Source organism: Salarias fasciatus, chromosome 11 (genome assembly GCF_902148845.1).
Source record: "Salarias fasciatus chromosome 11, fSalaFa1.1, whole genome shotgun sequence".
Taxonomy (NCBI): domain Eukaryota; kingdom Metazoa; phylum Chordata; class Actinopteri; order Blenniiformes; family Blenniidae; genus Salarias; species Salarias fasciatus.
This window is the reverse complement of record NC_043755.1, coordinates 2,914,614-2,934,635: the sequence shown is the minus strand read 5'-3', so window position 1 is coordinate 2,934,635 and position 20,022 is coordinate 2,914,614. Positions and strand designations below refer to the sequence as shown.

General features: G+C 45.6%; 2 protein-coding genes across 2 annotated transcripts in view; one reads left to right on the top strand and one right to left on the bottom strand.

Annotated features, from left to right (window-relative positions):
* The window catches only part of znf804b (zinc finger protein 804B), a 32,552-nt gene extending 28,021 nt beyond the window's left edge, over window positions 1–4,531 (top strand). Inside the window, exon 4 of the mRNA XM_030102446.1 lies at window positions 459–4,531. Within this exon, the coding sequence (XP_029958306.1) occupies window positions 459–4,485 (4,027 nt within the window). The 3' untranslated portion in view covers window positions 4,486–4,531. The remainder of the gene's footprint in view (window positions 1–458) is intronic.
* A 6,575-nt stretch (window positions 4,532–11,106) lies between these two features.
* Window positions 11,107–20,022, bottom strand: part of LOC115397206 (probable assembly chaperone of rpl4) — a 30,258-nt gene continuing 21,342 nt past the window's right edge. Inside the window, exon 11 of the mRNA XM_030103421.1 lies at window positions 11,107–14,016. Within this exon, the coding sequence (XP_029959281.1) occupies window positions 13,843–14,016 (174 nt within the window). The 3' untranslated portion in view covers window positions 11,107–13,842. The remainder of the gene's footprint in view (window positions 14,017–20,022) is intronic.

The window sequence follows — 20,022 nt, the reverse complement described above, 5'->3', positions numbered from 1 at the left end:
ATCTACTTCCTTCTTTCAATGCCTCTTTCTTTCTCACCCCTCTTTATTGTGATGCTAATTTTTGTCTCATTGCAATGGAAAAAAAACTTTAGCGTGCTTTTCAGTCATCAGGCTTTATCTGAACACTATACCGTAACTACTTATCACATCCTGATAGCACACCTCTCTTTATTTAATATTTCTTTTTAAATTTATGATTTTATGGAGTTGTCATTTAGATTGCATGTTAACACCCTGTCAGATTAAAGTTTCAAGCTTGTTTTACCTTTGCACATAATCACGAGGAGTGGCAGTATGTGGGCTTTATTGCAGCTGTAAGCTTGTCAAACAGAAATATCTAGAAGTAGAGGAGTACACCTTAAACTTCTCGAGGTCAGCGTGCAATAATAAAATCATAGTCAAATCAAAGTGCAGTCATCTAAAGTCATGTGTTTTTATCTTATCATATCTTGTTACAGAGTCCCGAGAAGGACCTACGGGCTAAGGCGTGCACTCAGAACTGTAAGCCAGCAGCAGGATAAAGATGAGTCCAAAAGAGATCATAGCCTTGGGGCTAAATCTGAAACCACCAACCATTCACACCGGCCCCCCACGGCACAACCTTGTAAACCTTCTCTCATTAACCAGTCTAAAGATCCATGCCAATCTCCTTCCCAAACACCTCTGGCTACAGTTCTGGCAGAATCTCCTCCAATCAATCTGCCCACACTCAATACCGATCCTCCTGCCTTCAACTCCCAGCCTTGCCACAGCTTGTGTCCCCAGCCGCCTCCTCCTGCACAGGGGAGAGTGGGAGGCAGGCTCGGCGTCTCCTTCTGCTTTTCACGTAGGGGGCCAAGACTGGAGCCTTCCGCCTCTGTCTTCTCGGACATGGAGGAGGAGGACAGGGAGAAGAGGGAGCAAATGAAGGAAAGGATAAAGGAAATCATGGCGGACATCGACAAGGAAATTAGAGCGGCAGATGAGAGGAATCGGAGCGAGAGTGAAATGGAAAAGTCAGGCTCTGACAGTGTCTTACAGGGTGATATTCGATCAATTCCCAGAGAGTCCGCGGAAGAGGAGGAACAGAATGGAAAGAGAGACGTAGCGAAAGAACATTTCCCCATTTCCACCACAGCCCCTGATAATCAGAGCCACGATTCACTTCTTTCATCACTGCAGTCCCAAACCCAGGTGACCATATGGAGCACAGCATTAGCGCTGGCACATATGGACTCCAAAGACACGGACGGCAAGGCAAAGATAACGCAAGGAGAAACAGAGAAGGGGAGGGGGTTAAGTCAATATGTGTGTGTGCTGGGTAAAGACGAATCCACGAGTTTGAAATGGCCTGTCAGTTTGCTTAAGTTCACCAAGTCTCAACCTCACATCTCGTACAGCTGCAACCCTGGCTGCTTAGACCTTCAACAACCAGAGAAACTCACAGTTGATGTACAGCAGTCACAACAGGATGAGTCAAATGCATGTGTGCCAGCTAGTCTTACACAGGAAAGTAATTCTTGTACTCAAAGACAGATGAGATATAAGCAGAGAGCACACAGACAGAAAAAAGTTGAAGAGGCTTTCCAGGAGAATATCGAAGTGGAGGCAGAAGCAAGCCTGTTCCTTGAGAATAAAAGCCTTTCATCACTGGAAACGGCACACAGGAAAGAAAGTTGCATGCTAAGTATGGAGAAATGTGTGAGGGCAACCCCCCATCCGCTGGACCGCACTCACAGTGACAGCTCAGACACGAACTCCCAGAATCCACTGGGAGGTAGATTAGAGGGTGCAAGAGGGATCAGGGAGAGAGCCATCACAGCCTTGAGCTGTAAATTAGAGTCTGTCACCCAGGCTGGCACACAGGGGATGTGCATCGGGCCGTCCAGGTGTGAGTGTGGGAGTGAGACAACATGCCAGTGTGCCAGCGCTCCACAGCCGTACGTGGGCGTCTCAGAAGCATCACGCAAAAAGAGGAAAGCCAGCAAAAGGAATCATAAGCTGGGTAGGAGAAAGAGGGGTGAGAAGATGGGAAAGGCTTCGACCGAGCGCCGATCAGCAAGGTGCAAAGTGAGGAGCGTCGTCTCCACCGTCTCCACTGGAGGAGAGCGGCAAGGAGAAGCTGGAGGGAGGTGGGGGAAAAAAAAGAGGCAAAGAGAGACAAAAATAAGGAGGGCGGGGAGAGCAGGGAGCAGCTGTCTCCTGGGGAGATGTGAGGCAGAGCCGGTGTCTGTCTCTGTCAGGAAGAGGAGGTCTCATAGGAGCTACAGTACTGAATGGCAGTCACAGCCAGACAGAGAGCAGGCAGAGCACTCCAGCTCCTACTCCATGCTCAGCAGACACACAGCAGACAGAAATACAGGCGAGGAGAGGCAGCGAGACGGGGATGCATTGACTTTTCCCTGGCGATCTCACTTCTACTCACACTCCTTCTCACCAGGATGTAACTCAAAGCTGTTTTGGGAAAAGGGTCACCATAGCAACCCCAGGAGTTTCATTGACTGCTGTTACCCTGACAACAGCTGTGTTAGCAGCCCTGTGAAAAAGAGAAAACTCCTCCGTGGGGACAGGAATTTCATTCACAGTAAGCAGAAGAGTTTGAAGCATTGTAAAGTCTGGCAGGAGAGGCGAAGGAAAACAAGAGGACATTCAGGCTGCAGAGAGAGAGAAATGATTTCAGATGCTGAACAGTGGGAGTGGATTGATGGGAGTCATCCAGGCGTTAACGAGGAGGGGAGATCAAGAGCGAGGTGGAACTCAAAAAATAGGGTGGTGGAGTGGGATCAAGTGGCCGGGTTCAGCCCCAGTCCGAACAGCTGGGGCAGGCGGCGCAGGCACCTCAGCACGGAAGATGTAGAATGGGACAGATGCAGCGTGGACAGATGGACATGGGGCAGCAGCGACAGCTGGGAAGAGAGGGGCACACACAGGTCCACGTCAGACTTCAAGACGGGCGCAGACAGCACAGACAGCCAGGGAGGTGCGTGGAGATGTGCAAGTACCAGACACTCAAGTTCAAGACAGTTCTCAAGCCCTGAGTGGTGGACAACCCGACAGACGTACAGCTGCCAGGGCGTGATCGACACCCAAGGCAGCAGAAGCCACAGCCCACGCTCCTGTAGTCCTTGTAGCAGCACCAGCATGTCTGAGCTCAGCTGGGAGTGGAGCCGGAGCAGCACCTGCTCCACAGGCATGGTGGACGGATTGACAAGTAACTCCTGCAGTTCGTCTTCACGGGCTTCTCAGGCCCCTCAAGAGGCCAGGAAGCACAGCAGCCCCACAGACGCTTCTTCTGTTTTTTCCTCAAGCCCTCTCTCCCATTCCTCATCCGACAAATCCACGTGTGCTGCAACAGTTCCAAGTTTCAACTCATCCCAGTGTGATACAGTTTCTTCAAGATCAAAGGAGCCTGATTCACAGCCTGATTGTGGCCAAAGGCCTTCTGCCAAGGTCACCGCCGACAGCTCAGGCTCCGCTCTTCCAGAACCACCTCCCAGTGAGTCCATGCCACAAAAACCAGCTAAGATGCTGTTTTTCCCTCTGATAGGAAAATTACCATCAATCCAAAGAAAGGCTCAGAGGAAAAAAGGATTACTGGAAAAAAGTAAGGAGGACACAGAAAAGAACGACAAAGTCAAAAGCTCTGGAGAACATCCCAGGGAAGCGACTCCGGACAGTCTAAAATATCCCCTGGACACAGTTGACTCAAACCCCAGCAGTATGCCAAATCCCTGCCCGTTGCAGATTAGGACTGACGGCCAACAGACAGGTGGAGAGACGGCTCTACCAATCAGCTTTACCGCTGAGGAGATGGACAAATATCGCCTGCTGCAGGAGCAGGCGAGGGAACACATGCAGAAAGCGCTGGAAAAGACGCAAGAATGGACAGATACACACACACAGACTAATTACACACCGAAAGCACAAACACAGAATTGTGGGACTTCAGAAGATCAGTACACACCTGCATCTTTGCACAACCTTCCACAGTCTCAAATGCAGTTAATGCATACAGATCAAATGCAAAGACAAGTGCTACAGCATTCGCTGGAGGTCAGTCTCCCGCTTCCCCATGTGCCCCCGCAAGACATTTTCACTCAGCCATTGGCTCAAGCCTTTCCCAGCCTGACCCCAGTCCCACAGTCACCCCCTCTCTCCGACCTCCATCACATCATTTTACAGCACGCGGGCCTCGCCATGGACCCCCACGCGTCCCCCACGACCAGCCCGCCCCCCCCTGCTGCCATCCACCCGGTTCAGCTTCCACAGCCGTCCCACCCTCGTCACCCAAGCCTCCCTCACTCCCTCCACCTCTCCCCCTTCTCGATTTCCTCCCTGTTTCCGTCCATCGTGCTATCCCCTCACCCTCTTCCCCTCCTCCCCCAGTCTGCCACTTTCCACGCAGCCCCTCTCACTCCGCTGTCCCCGGTAGTCCTCCAGCCGTTGAACCCACAGCCTTTCATAGACAGCTCGTGGCCAGTGAAGTTTCAGCAGAAGGCCTTGTGATTTTCACTGAGTGGTTGCCATATTTTTTAATCTTCCTTGGCAACACTGACGGAAGAGAGCGAGAGAGAGAGAAAGAAAGTGAGAAAGCATGTCTGGTTTGAACAAAACCCTGTTTTTTTTTTCTTTTTTAAATTATGATGTGTCATTGCTTTTACGTGTATCAGCTCTCTTCACATATGCTTTCAGTCATACATGTATACAAAGAGCCAAACTATTGACTGTTCTCAAATGAAAATGTGTTTCTCCATTAAACCTCTGCTGTGTTTCCTGCATAGAGTGGAAAAAAACAGACTTTGATCCTTTGCTGTTGCCGTCACTCCTCATTCAGGCCCGGAATAAAGAGAAAGGTGCACCTGCTATTCAAAGACAAGCTGGGCTGTGTCATCCTTTCACTTTCCTTCTGAACCAAAGACAGACCAGCTGCCTTTTGAAGCATCCTTCATACCAGGGACAGAGGGGCAAGGGAAAGTGATAATACTCCCCCTTATCTCCATTTCAGGAGGGTTATCTGAGTTACAGTGCGACTTTCAACAAAGATAAATAACACTCCAAGGACCGAGGGTCACGGCTCAGTCACTTCGCCTTTGGTGTCGACTGTATTTTGTGTGAGAGAGAGCGAAAAAATGAGTAAGGGTACGTTTCATCAGATACACATTCATTCAATACATGACAAAGGACAACAAATTTGCATATGTGAAAAACTACTTTTTTTCTTAGAAATGACAGTTATATTCTGAGTATTCATTTTAAAATGATAGGATTTTTTTTTTAACTATAAAACAAAGCTTATTTCCCGTTCAGTTACCTCCATAACACAGACAGTCCACCGGACTTTTCAGGTGTGAAAGACTTTTTTTTTTTCTTTTTAAAAAGCATTTAAACAAATCAGGTGTTCAGACAGCAATGAATGAATCTGACTTGTTGCATTAAAGTGTTTGTGTGAAATTAAAAGAACTTCATGACTTTTGCCACATTTCTGTCTGATTCTTGTTGACCCTGCAACATGTTGCAACAAAGTCCACATGAAAAGGAAAACACTGTGTTTTATATTCTATAAAAGCCGTGGCCAGGCTCTTAAATCATCAGTTTAAATTGTTCTCTGTTCTACTTCATCAAGAAGCACTGTCTGTTTTTGCCCTTTTTGTCACAAGGTGAATAAGTTTGAACTATGAGTGAGTTATCGGACACATTTACCTCTTTGAAATGCTGTAATGCTTTTTCACTTTCATACAGTTTGAGGCGAGGTCAACACTTCAGCTGCTTTGTGGTGTCCGTCAAACCCTTCCTGGCTGGTGGTCATTTAAAAATGAGGGGAAATCGTAGGAAAAAAGGGTGTGTGTGTGTGTGTGTGGGGGGGGGGGGGGGGGGGGGGGGGGGGGGGGGGTTAAAAATTCACCTTAACTCTTGCAGAGACTTACTGTAGTTTCTATTTTAAGAAGAAAATTCAAGTAAAGCCTTGAAGGTCTGACCTGTCAACAAATAATGTGTTGCTTGTGGCCTATCCGCCATCCCTCCCTGCAAATCACGACTTGGGTGCACATGGTCTGCTAAAACGCTGAGGTTGGTGCTCCATAAAACAGAGGTTTTGTATAAGAGCAGTGGCCAAAGCATCATGCTGCCTCCCACAGCTCCCCTTCTTACCATGATGCATCCTACAGCCGTGTGCATTCCAGATAAGTGGCGGCTGCACTCACGCACGCCGGTAGGCAGCCATCCATGTGATGGAGGACCAGGCCACCTTCATCCTCTGCTCCGTGGTCTTGATCTATGGTTGATGCTGTCCAGGTAGCTCTGGTCTGGAACTATATGCAGCCCCGTAAAAAACAGCCGACGATGCACAGTGTTTCTATCAGACCCAGCATTAAACTCCGCAGTAATTTCAGCTGCAGTAGCTCATCTGTGGGGTTGGATCACAGCTCCCTGCCTGCTTCATTTGGCTGCTCACGACCCCGTGACCGGTTCACTGCTTCTCCATCCTTAAAAACTTTTGATAGAAACTGACCTCTGCAAATCTGGAGGACCTCACAAGTGCTCTGAACATCACAATTTGCTTTTTTTCCTGCTTCTGCTACTTTAACCACGACCAGAAACTGCTATATTTTTCACTATGCCCATTCATAATGTTGCGGTTTGTTCGCATTTTTCTCTCTAACCATTCCTATAAACCTGCTTAGGAGTAATATATTAACACTTTGACATTTAGCCTTCGAGGTCACGTTTGCGCATATTTGGAAAACTCAACAAAATGCGTGCGTGGCAGTGGGGAGATTAAGGCCAGACAGAAATGTGATGAGCTGGCATCTATGCATCACTGACATGAACTGACAGAAAAGGCCAAAATACAGTATGTCCTCAGTCTGCAACTGCTCTCACCCAGACAGAAAAAAAAAAGATTGTGGGGCTAAATATTCAGCATATTTCAATATTGTGCATTTCATTAAAAAATAGAGGTATCAGCAGAAAACTGAAAATCATAAGATGTGTTTTACGATGTTTTGACCACATACTAACAGTTTCATGAGAAAAAAAATGAATTGTACACAGGAGGAATGGGGAAAGAAGCCTTTTTACACCACCAATAAAAATACATTAGAGGGTCTTTCCAGCATGTCTTCTAGATGTTGGTAACTGTTGCTACGCATTCAAGGCGAGTGATCAGTGCTGTATCAAAGCTGCGTGCCAAACAGTTGATCACTGCACTCGGAGCAGGACGCAGAGGAGAACAGAGCGGCGTCCAGATGGTCTATGGACTCGAACTACCCAGAGTGCTTTGAGGGATTGGATTGATTTGCCCTCTGTGAGATCAGTGAACACTGGCCAGAACACGAGGGGGCTCCAGCATGGGGTAACATAAATACAGGCACACAAATAACACCCGAAATGTACACTCCAAGTCCTGAAGTGTTGGCTGGAAACATAAGTCCCTTTTACCATGGAATCAGTAATTAGAGCATGAGCCTGTTTTCTCCTCCCTGTGACCCCTGAGCTTGTGTGTGTAGAGTGTGTGTGTGTGTGTGTGTGTGTGTGTGTGTGTGTGTGTGTGTGTGTGTGTGTGAAGTGTGCGAGTTTGTGAGAAACACAGAGAATCCCTATCTGTCTCCACAGGACGGTAGATCAAACAGACTGTGTGAAATATAGAGCAGCAATAATTAGCAGCTGTTACAGCATCAAACCTCTCTATCGCTACCTCTGCCGCTCTGACTTACACATTTTCCCGCAGTTCAATTTAGAGATACGCAAATGTGCCACAACTTCTCCACACCACACCACCGATAATCAGCCAGATGATACAGAAATGAGCTCACTCCATTTTCTTCCTCTCCGAGACTTTCAAACCTCTCCCCGGAGTCTGAAGAAGAAACGCATGAAACAGTCCTATAGGCAAAGCGGAAAATATTAATGCTTATTTTCACAGTCCTACACATGCAAGAATGATTACATGACCACAAACTATACTGTATATTAAATGATGTTCTCCAAGCTGAGCCATACTTCACGCTCGCTTGCTGTTAACCTTTATCTTAAAACTACTAACGCAAATCACTTAAACCAACCCAAAAACAAGTCTTCGCTTCATTTTCATCCCCCATGGGTCAGTGTGCCAGCAGGCTGATCCCATCAGTACAGAATGAGAAGAGCACATGCACGCACACAGGTCAGGCGGAAATTAGCAATCAGAATATCACTGTACTTTCTGTCAGTGACAGATTAAACCATTACCTAAGCCCCAAGATTTGCCCCCCCGGTGTGTTCGTGTTTTGCTGCTGTAGTGTGCGCACGCCGGAGTGTGAGTTGATTTATGATCGAAAGGAAGCTGTTCCCTCAGTCAATCGCTCCTGAGAATTAATGAGGAATAAAAACTAAAGCTGGCACTCAGTCAAACCCGCCAACAGTCACTGGGAGCCTCGCTGCTGCAGCAGGATCGCCTACATTGAAACCGCATTTTGATAGTAAGATTTGGGCTAAGCCAGAGACTGCACGGAGTAAAAGAGAGGCGCCCTCGGCTACAGAAGACATCCATCGACCCCAATTGCAATGTTGTATAAGTGAGACACTTCCTTATCTCGTACTATCCTCCTTCCTTTACTTTTATGCGGTCTCGCCTCCCGCTGTTCTCTTCCGACTGGAGCGGGTCAGTGGAGCTGTGATCAACTCCTCCGGCTCTTCTCCGACTGCGCAGAAGAGAAAGTACTGTTCCACTCCACCCCGGCGATTCAGACTTCGCACCTTCTACATGTATGAATGCTGTGTAGGGCGCAGACCTTCGCAGCGCCATAGTGTTTCACCGTGTTATTATTACCCCGTAAAAGCCCTCCACCATACCTTTTCTCTCACAGTGACATTCATTAAAAGTTTCCCTTCCTTGTGGGAGTGTGACATACAGCGCCGCATTGTTCCACTCCAATTTGCCCCTTCTCCTGCTGGATCTTGGCGACTTCTCAGAGTGGGTGGTCTGGCTAACAGCAGTAGTATTCTAACTGCACTACTCCGAAAAAAAAAAAAAAAAAAAAAAATCCACATCCCAGAGCAAACACAGAACAAACGCACTAAATTAAACGAGGTTTCCATTTGTTCAAAACTTCTTCGAGCCCTTGCGGATATTATTTTGTGATACACTATCATGTGCAGTTCTGGTTATTTTGATGCACGACTTTCTTTCCTGAGCATCTGAAATCCCATAAAGGTTGATTTCAAAGAGTAATCCGTCACTGCTAATGTGTCGAGAGACGTACCCCCGCTGCAGCTGCAATGTATTGAAAACTAAGAGGATTCCCATTGAAACACATCAATCTCCGAGATCCTGAACCAGAAAAGCATCTTTGTCCGACACGACACCAGTCTACACTTTTGTTTTATTCTATTCATTTGCCGTTGTTTCTTTCGCTCTCCTATGGAGGCTGTGCTCGTTTGTGTCGGCTCGGTATTATGTAGAAATGACTGTGTGAATCCCAGGCTACAATGGATTTAGGGATTAGAAGAGGTAGTGGGCTCAGTGATACTTTTAAACTTGGCGCCGTCCCCCAAGGACATGACCCCGTCAGCACTTTGCTTACTCTCATCTGCACACGCACACTCACTTACACACATACGGAGGTGTAATAGGCTATAATTTAGGGGGCTGTAAGAGTGAGATGTGATGCACGGTTGTAAGACAGCATGGCTAATTCCCTGGTTATGTTATCTCTGAGAGACAGATGTTTTCGCCAAAGATTACTGTGTGTGCACAAAAAAAAAAAAAAATCTCGGTACACACAAACTCTGAGCACGCACAGATGCATGAACACATTCAATTCTTAGACAATGGCAACGGTAGGATAGTTTAAAATAGCCTTATTGAACAGAAACACAGATCAATGATAAAGACGACTTTTCTCAGTTAATTAAGAAATGTAATGAGTTTCTGCAAAAAAACATTGAAGAGGAAAAACAACAGTTTCTGCTGAAAGTTTCTCCCCGTGAGTAATTCTTTTAAAAGAGTCAAACGAATCATATCACGGAGACTGACCTTTTGTCATATTGATCAGAGGAAAAACAGATTTTCTCGACTGAGACATATAATGTTTTAATGATTTTATTATGCTCCAAAAACCTGAGTATTAACCCCAGGTATATATCCATTAACCGCAGAGCTTTTTATAGGTGAGACACGGCATCCATTAGAAATCAGTTTTATACAAGAAATGGCTTCACATGGTAGGATAAAGGTCACCTGATTCATGGGAGTTCACGGTGCTCCTCGTCCAACACCGGCAGGTTAGAGATTCATCACTCCCAGAGTGTCGTTAATTCACCGTTTGAATGCATGTCCACGTCTCAAAGAGTTCCATGCTGAAGAGTGACACACACCTTCTGTCATCAGGAGATTCAATGTTGCCCTTCACCTCTTCTTTCCCCATTGGTCGGAATTTCTGGCCCCTTCCTGGGATTTCAAATTGTTTTCCGGTGTATTCTAAACCTTTGCAGTTTCCAGTGTCCGCGATTCAGAAACACTCGAACCATCGCTGACACCAGGTTCACTGAATTACCTGAAAAATGCCTCGAAGCAAATCCTCATGCTTTATCATGACTGCAGGGAATTGAATTAAACAAATGAATGATTGAATATGTTGGTACAAAAACAGAAGGGCTCCCACACATACTTTTTTTTTTTTTCCCTCCAGAGTCCTGATCTTCCTCCTGTTTCCATTTAACTGGTTTCAGCTTTTGAGTCTCCAGATTCAGATAATTTCCGCCTTAATCCCTTCACAGGAGAACCCTGTTTAACTCTCTAATTAAGACAGCAATACACACAGCACCAACGCAGGATAAACAGCACACCCACAGCTTGTAGGATCCAGCTATCTGATGAGTGGACAACTGCCGGCTGTAGCGTTGACGTGTATGTGCGTGTGTGTGTGTGTGTGTGTGTGTGTGTGTGTGATGTGTGCAAAAGAGAGACTGTATTTCAATGATTAGGTCCCATTCAGGATGTTGTTATGACAACACATGCATTTTAAAGCCGTTAATCCAGGATTATTCTCCCCTTCATTCATCTCATTACTGTTGATTATTTAAAAAAAAAAATAAAAAAAAACATGCAGGTGTGCACACGCACACGCAACTACCGATTATGGGTTGGTTACCCTGGAGACCGTGGCTGGGATCTACAAAAAAGACTTGACATATAGATTAAACCAAAAAAAAAAGGGGCAATTTGCTAAATGCATGAATAAACCTCAGGCATACAATGCAACAACAGCCGGTATTTGACATTAAAATATGAAGATGTACACCTTGTAAATCTGCAATGTGGCAATATGTTACACAAGTATGATTACTGTAAGACTTTTGGCCTCTCGGAGAAAAACCGCGGCCTTTCGAAGGGCCGATTTCCAGCCAGACGGAGAAAGAGCCGAAGCAAACAGCGAGTGTCCTTTCCCTGCGATTAAATGTGTGTCCTTGTGTAGAAACTGCACTCCGCGCTCTCAGCGAGTGAAAATATTCCTGCAGCGCTGGCGATGATGCACAGGTGAGAGAATGGCCAAGGATTTCGAGATCACCTGAGGCTTTGTGTCCACTACGGCCCGCTCACACTAGGTCATCTCAGAATAACCAGGAGGGGCTGACCGCCAGTGCTCACTCACCCCCGGAGTCATTAATCACATGGCACTGCGGATGAGCCGCACGGACACATACAGAGGGACACACACTCACACACACAAACACACACACACACACAGGAGCACGCATCCACACTCAAGCCTACTTTAATTATATTAAAAAAAAAAGCAAACGCTAGATGACAGAACCGCTCCAGGTAGTCATTCCTCACGGCCTGTGCCGGTACATTACCATACAATAACCATCATAGACAGGAATATTTGTGAGCAAAGCGCAGTCCACAAATAACAACACATCACATCACATTAAGCTGTAATAATCTGCAGCGTGTGTGCACACACGTACACGCAGTATGACGCTTGCAACTTTGCTCCTCGGCTGTATTTCATGTTCCTTAAACACAAACACGCACAATCAGATCGCGTTATCTGAACCCCTGTATTTTCCAAACAGGGCTCTCAGCTTGCAGCTGGGTCACTATCAGGAGCAGCATCTCAGATAACGTTCCCATTTACCGGTTATGAAACTCTTCAAAGGGACCGCGCAGCAGAGGTTGTCTGCAGAGCGCGGCGTTCGTGAATAGGCTCGGTGCACGGAGAAATACTCTGTAGTGGTTGTTATTAACGGCATGTATGTCGGATGTCGCGGCGCCTTGACTGCTGGCATCTCGGGAGAAAAACTTGACATGCACAATATGCTATAGAAGTCAGAGTCTTAGAAAAGATTAGTCTCGTGAAATAAACCAGTGCTTTTAAAAATGTGACAGAGAAACCCTCCCCAGTGTCACAAAAAATATAGTTTCTAGGGGTTCCTTCACAAAATGTGTAACTACGCTTCACCCTACCTTTTACCTCATTTCATCATGAATTCAGCTCAAAATTTAAAAAGCAGAAGTCATACTGAGAAAAAGCATTTCTGTGACCCCTAGGTTTTTCTTGCCCCACCCAGAGCTACTCTCTTCAATCCACTAAAACAGTTAATGAAATCACAATGAAGTTATGCTTATATGGAGTGTATGTTCATTTTACTGACTTTAGATGACTGCTAATAAAATCAAACCTGCCACTCAAAGCCCTGCTAAAGCTTGCTTATGAGACAGTGCTGAGCTGCGGGTTTGTCACAGCTCAGCTTTCAGAAATGACCTCTGCCAATTCAGCCTCAATTAGTAGATTTCGATAATAGCAGGGTCTTGGTTTTTGCTGATGGGTTTGAATAAAATTGCCAAAACATAATAATTGCCTTTCTTCACACAGACCGCGGCAAAGTGTGAAGTAGTCTGCCACTCGGATATACCAGCCTCACCTTGCATTAAAATATCAAAGAAATTGAAAAGTATCACTCCATTATTGCGCTACGCCATGACAATAACCCACGCCATTACACTACATAACTCCGTTTTAAAAGGGTGAAATGTAGAAAAAAAATAAAAAGATAGAGAGAGAGAGAGTGCTTTAAGAGAGTCAGTTGCCCGTTGCTCGGTCCTGAAAGGCTTTATGCAAGTCACTTTGAACAGCAGCAGAGAGAGACAGGCGCACTCTGCATAAGTTGAAGTCAAATTCTTTCTATTGTGTCTTGTCAAATTCAATGAGTTCTCGGGAATAAAAAAAAAGGCTGAAGTAAAAGAAAGAAAAAATGAACTGAATAGCATAAAAATTCAAGAACTGCACATAAACTCAAAATATTACAATACCGTGTAAAGGGAGGATTAACCGTTTGTTGGCAGACAGTTTTCTAACAATGCTTACATGAGATATTTAGTGAATCGTGGAGTCTGAGAGGAAACACTCCTGCCGCAACGTGGAAGACTTGAAGCAATTATTCCATTGCCTTTGTGTTCATTTGTTCACATGTGCGGTTGTCTCCCGTCTGCTTTGTCGCTTGTGCAAACTATGTGTGGGTGTGCACGAGAGGTGAAAGCACTGAAAGATATGTGTGTGCTACCGAGGAGAAAGGGAAAAAAAAAAAAAAAAAGCCCAAAACTAATTTCTTTCATCAACATCTGTTGAGGAGATTAAATGATGCCTTGCTGGTGTACGCACCTATTTCACCAAAAGCCTGAAATAAAACTGAGTGAAGACGGAGTAGACGGCAGCTTTAATGCCACTCTGTTTGTGCATATCGCCGGATTTCAATTTTAATTTCTGATAAGCATTTGTGAAAGGAAAACCATTAAAAAGGCACTTTAGAGAGCAAAAACGCGAACTGCGGGGAGGTGCGGTGAGGGAAAACGCCGGGAGTGGAAGACAGGTGGTGTGCTCAGTGTTCCATCGGTGCCTCTGTGTCGTCGTCTTCCTCATCACTACAGGGCTCATAGTCTTCATCCAGAGCCGGCTCCTCTTCCTCTCCCTCCATTTCTCCTCCCAGCTCGCCGAGCAGCTGCTTCACGTGCTCCAGCATCGGCTGGTCGTCACATCGCAGCTTAGCGTACAGCTGTGGAAGAGGCAAAGAGGGAAAGGAGGAGGAAGGAAAAAAAAAAAAAAGACAAAAAAAAAAAAAAAGATGATGCAAGTGAATAATAGGCTGGGAAGTAGAGTGGAAAAAAATTTTAAAATTTTGAATAGAAAGTAGGTTACGGAGCAGAAACGCTGAGACCAAATCTGAAGTGCAAAAATGATACTGCAGGGCCAAACGAAGGAATGAGATACGAGTGAAAGGCTTTGGGGAGAAGCTCCTTCCTTGTGTCACTGAAGCTAACAGTGCATCACTACAGCATCCGTAAATGGCAGCAGCGCTGGAGACGAGGCAAGTGAGCAGCCCTGAGGTTTTAAGTCTCTAAGTGCTGGTTAAGCTGCCTGAAATATCCAACAGCATCTGCATTCTGTCAGCAAGACGGTCGCGGTTAGCGAAAATGCCAGTAAACAGTTTTGTCTTTCATTTGGTAAATCAGCACATTTGATACACGCTTCGGTTGCACAGGAGGCTAAAAAAAGATCATTTATCTTCCTCCTGCTGGTGCAACATGCATGCACGCACACACACACACACACCGATGTGTCGTGTAGCACATAAGGTTATTTGGCGTCTATGTGCGAGCGTGCACGGATAATAATAAAAAGTTATCTCTGTGAAATATGCCGTGAAGAGAAAGATAAAAACAGCCATGTTCTCAAAGCAGCCAGCAGATTTATCTCTGTAAAATATGCTGCTTCTGTGTAATTACTGAACTCAAAGTGGAGCCGGGCGATAAAACTACTCGCGCTACCTCTAAGGACAGCGAGCGTTCGCGCCGTGTCTCCGCGTGCCAATGCAGTATACACAGGGCAAGGGGAACGGATGCGGCAATTTATATTTAAACTTCTTCTCCCAGAAGCAAAACCTAGACAGAAAAAGACAAGTGTGTGGGTTCGTATGATCTACAAATACTACTTGCTACCGAGAACGGCTAACACGCACATGCATGCGCGGCTGCTCCGGCTTGCGGACAATAAGCAGCTGAGTGCCATCATTCTTACTAAAAGTGTAACAAGGGTAGGAGAGTGAGGAAAAGTGTGTGTGACGGCTTTGCCCCAGGACTAGTCTCTAAGCAACAGCAGGTCCTGACAGGAGGCACGCAGTCTCATGGGAACTCATTTGGAGCGTTATGTGTGTGTATGTGTGTGTGTGTTTAAGTGGATTCTGTCTCTGCAGGTTGGAGCTCCAGGGAGGTAGAGCGTGACCCAGGTCCAGCCTCGGCGTCTGATACCACAGGAGAGCTGGACCCACTCAGACGCTTTATAGCGCCGCGGCTGCAGACGTATGCACGCACGCACACACACACACACACAAATACACACCGATTTCCATTCTGCCGGTGTCACCCTGAAATGCCCAGAGATGTTTATCTACATCGAACGCTCTGAATAAAAGTTTGGTTACTCCACAATAGGCTTGGTTCAATACCCTGAATAATTGCACATCATTGCTTGGGGTGAAAAGGCAGACGGCGTCTTTCAGAAGAGACGCAGGAAGGACATAATGCAATACAGCGAACATGTGCAAACGCAACTGCATGTTCCACAATGCCGAGCACTATTTCGGAAATTGTATGTGAACGTAGCGATATTTTCAACAAATCAATGGCACATTGTGTCTGCCGGCCAGGATGTGATTATTCATTGAAGCACTTTTAGCAGGCTAAACAAACAGGAGCTATTCTTCACGTATTTTGCAATGAGCGCTGCTGAGATCAGCACCGACATCCTCCTGAAGGAGAAAAAAAAATACACACACACACTCGCGCACACACACACACAGGCGGTCCTCATTTACAACAGCCTATGTTTTCTCTCCTCACTTTCACGGCCCAGAGAGCTGCCGAGGAGGGGAGGGAGTGTGAGTGTGTGTGTGTGTGTGTGTGTGTGTGTGTGTGTGTGTGTGTGATCGTATAACTTTTTCATGGTCCACTTTGCTCTACTTTCAAGCCCCAAGTCACGGCCCAAAGCACACTTGACCACCACTATAACAACTCACACACATATTAGACACTTTGCCACGCGGCGGCGCGCAGACACATTTGCTCCCTGCGTCGACTCGCCACTGTTTTTCAGCCATAGTTTATTTGACAATCATGTCCGTCAGTCAGGCCAACATTTTTGCTCCAGAGTAAAATAATTCTGACCTAATTGGACAGAATGTCATCACGGTTTCTAAAGACGCTCCTCCTCCTCTTAAGCTCAATGTGTCAAAAATATCTCAACCATTTAAAATGATTTAGCGACAACGTTAAACTTCCAGCGGTATGTATTGGAATGACTTTGGTGGCAGCAGATCACAGCTTTTAGTTGTACCATGAAACATTTCAGCACCGACTGAATGAATCGCACAACGTACTTTTGTTTTACTCAGGAGATTAATTAATATATGATAATTACAGATACAATTCTAAACACTGCAAATAAAATGGTCTTACCCTTTGTCAGCGTCAGGGTTCACGTGGATGTGCGTGAGAGTTAATGTACAACATTCAGCACAGTAAACCCTAACCTGATAGCCACACGTCTTCTAATCAATGTCTTCATCGTTAGTGCCACACCAGCACTTCCTCAGTCCACGTCCAACATGGCGGAAACATCCAGCAAAGCCAGAGTTCTTTCTCGTCGGGTGGTGATGAGCAAAGCCAAGGGAAGTCATTTCGCAGGTAGCATTCTCTGACAGCAAGTTGGTCAGCGCATTCTCCGGAGAAAGCCCAAACCTGACAATCATTCTGTACGTGGCTTTGGTGAGGTCTTTAAACCTTTGACGTCTGCATCCTTGATTTGCACCCAGATTTTCTGGAAAAGTCGCAGATTGAGTGACATGAAACTGCATGGATCATACTCTGACTTGGTTTTTGGAAAGCAGCTCTTTCACAAACGGGAACACAGAGCATTTGTTCTGTAGATTTTTCTTTTCCATTGCAGATAACGTTGCAGGAGGTCCTTCCATCCTGACAGCCAGTTAAGCAGAAGGAAAAAAAATGGGCTGACTGAACTGAGAACACACGAGAGACGCTTGTTTGGTGAGCTGAAGAACGGAATTTTTTGAGCCGATCTGATGGTTTTAGGTCTGTTTGATGCCACCAGATTCCATCAAAACCCTTTCCGTTGTGTTTTGTGACATTGTTAGGTGGGATCGGCGTTGCTCTGCTCCAGCAACCGTTGCTAAGCAGCAGCAGGATTTTCACTTTAAAGGTGTAATTAGTGTTATTACGTCACGTAACAAACTTCCATCCTCCTCCTGCCCTTCGGAGAGCGTGGCACACGGTGTGTCACATTTTCACCATGCCTCATGCAACACTGCAATGTAACCTTGTCAGACCTGTAGTCAAGTCCACCTTCATGGACTGACGTCTCACTCAGAGTCCCACAAGTAGCGAGGACTCGTCCAAGGCTGCTTGCAGCTTTAATTTTTTATTTTTATTATTTTGTTATGGTGCATAAACCAGCCCACAACAAACCAGAAACCTGTAAAACTAATGATATTACTTTCATAACAAGGACGAGTGCTTCACCTGCTGTCATATAAAGACTGAAGAACAAATAATCAAAAAAGGAAATGATTTTGAACGTTTGCGTCCCTGTGTGTACTACAAGGTGCATGTCTGTGTGATTCCAATCATTTCCTCATCAAAACTGGACAACTTTCATATTTTCTTGTCAAAAAATTGAGACACAATCAGTAAGACACCTCAGAGTTCTGCCTCGACTCCGATTGTCATACAGGCTAGTGTGAGGCTAACATCTTTTGCTTTGTCACTTTCCTCAACATAACATTTAGATTCACTTTAACTACATTTCTAATTTCTAAACATATGTAATACACTTCATGTCTCACTGGATGAGAGACATAGCACACAGATTTTTATTCACTGACAAGTAAAATTACAGCCAGTCACACACGTTCAAGTGTTCTGCATGTTTACTGCGATAAGACCACAGATAGTAGAAATAAAGGTATAAATAAAACTGACTTTACTATTCTCAAAGAGTCTGTCTCAGCTAGTACAACCATCACTGCTTCATACCCGTCGACATTTAGAAAACTGACTGCGTTCAGTTGAACAAGTATCTGCAGGTTGTAAATTACGTCCAAGGTCATTCATCTTTTAACAATGTAACGGCAACATATCAACATTCATAAAAGGTCTGGAATGATCCTTCTATTCGTTGCTGCGATGCCTGTTACCAGTGCATATTCAGCTGGCTAGCCCCTGAACAGAAATGAAAATACGAAACTCATAATCCATCCCCATGCTCCACGTTTCCAGACATTTAGGGACACAATGCAGCATAAATCAACATGGCAGCACCCACAGAGAAGACACTTCTGCCGGGAAGGCTTGGCAAGTTAGACTTCATGATAATGATGGCCACAGTGCCAATCCTTGGTAGCAGCTCTAAATGGGCCTATGGAATCTAATACAAAACAGAATTATGTTCACTTCAGGTTCACAATGCTGCCTCTGGAGCAGAATGAGGTCTTATGCGGTTTATGGCCATTACAACTCAGCCTGCAGGGGCTTCTCGCTTGTTTTGTAGTAACACAGACAGCAAGAAAGACAGTAAAAATGCACCAATCAAAACTACAAATAAGCACTGACCGGAGAAATCGGAGGCATGTTTATAAATCATTCTTTTGGATGCAACCGTGGCACAGCCAAAAGTAGATTCTAATTATACTGTATTGTACTGAACTTCTGAACATCATAATAAGCACAAATGTAACCTTTTCCAACTGATTTCTCGGTGGAAACTTTTTTCTCTGTACGTCCCATGGCTAAAAATGAAATGACAAGGTGATTACACAGCAAAAGGCTTAATCATCCCATCACAATTCAACCTTCTGCTCTATAGCTGCACTTAGCTTCCACTGTTATTTTAGCCTTTCCTTCCAATTGCTCATATTTATATATTATATCTTATCGCTGTGCACCTTTCCAGCTTCCTTTCACATGCGTTGGTACCGCCGAACCAATTGACCTTTCCGTCAAGGAGATAAATGCGAATTTCTGACTCAAATCAAGACACCGATGTTCACCTGCGCACAGATGTCGACTAGTTGGGAAGAAAACTGCTGTAACTTGTAAGTTTCGTTGTGCTTTTAGACAATGAATGGTTGAAGTACTTGGCATGTATAGCATATGCTAACGCTTCAGCAGCAGCACGCTTTCCATGATGAGCCATGTTCGCTCATTCACACAGAGAAGTTGGTACAACTATCAAAGCAACATGCTCACACACAGTAGGTGATGTATACTGACCTCACCAAACAGCCTTCGAAGTATGAACGGGATGAAATGAGAATCGGCTCATGAGGATAAGATAAAACCCTTAAGTGAAGACACGTCTTTCCTTTTAATTCCTGAATGCTATTTGCACACAAACACAGACACGCTTGATTGCCAGTGAAGGTGTGACAGAGGCTGGGATGAGAGGGTTTGGAGTGTGAACAGGTTCTGCCACTGCCAGTCTTGGGAGAGTTGACCGCAAAGTCACAGTGACACACACACAACTTAACACTTCAAGTTCTCCAGTCTCATCCTGGAAAAAAGGCATTAAAATTACATGACGAGTACACCTCGGAGGAACCCTTTCCACAATCCGTGCTCATGGGATACCCTTTCAGCCACTTCAAACAGTAAAGCTTTTGACCTCCATCTGCCCTCGCTGCCTGGCCGCCTCCGAGCGCACACACACACACACACACACTTACAAACATGCACTGACACACACATATAACACCGTCCCCTGTGCATACACTGCGGATCCCTCCTCAATCGCACCCTATCTGGCTGAGGCTCAAATTCCATTTCACGTCCGGTTTACTATTGATTTTACCCTCGTCCCAATTCACCAGCAACGCCCCCCTGCACCCCTCCACACCCCACATCCAATTTGTTCCCTTCCCTTTCATTCTCCCACTCGTGCTCACTCTCCTGCTCTTCTTCTACACTTCATTCCCGTCCTCCCGACCCATCCA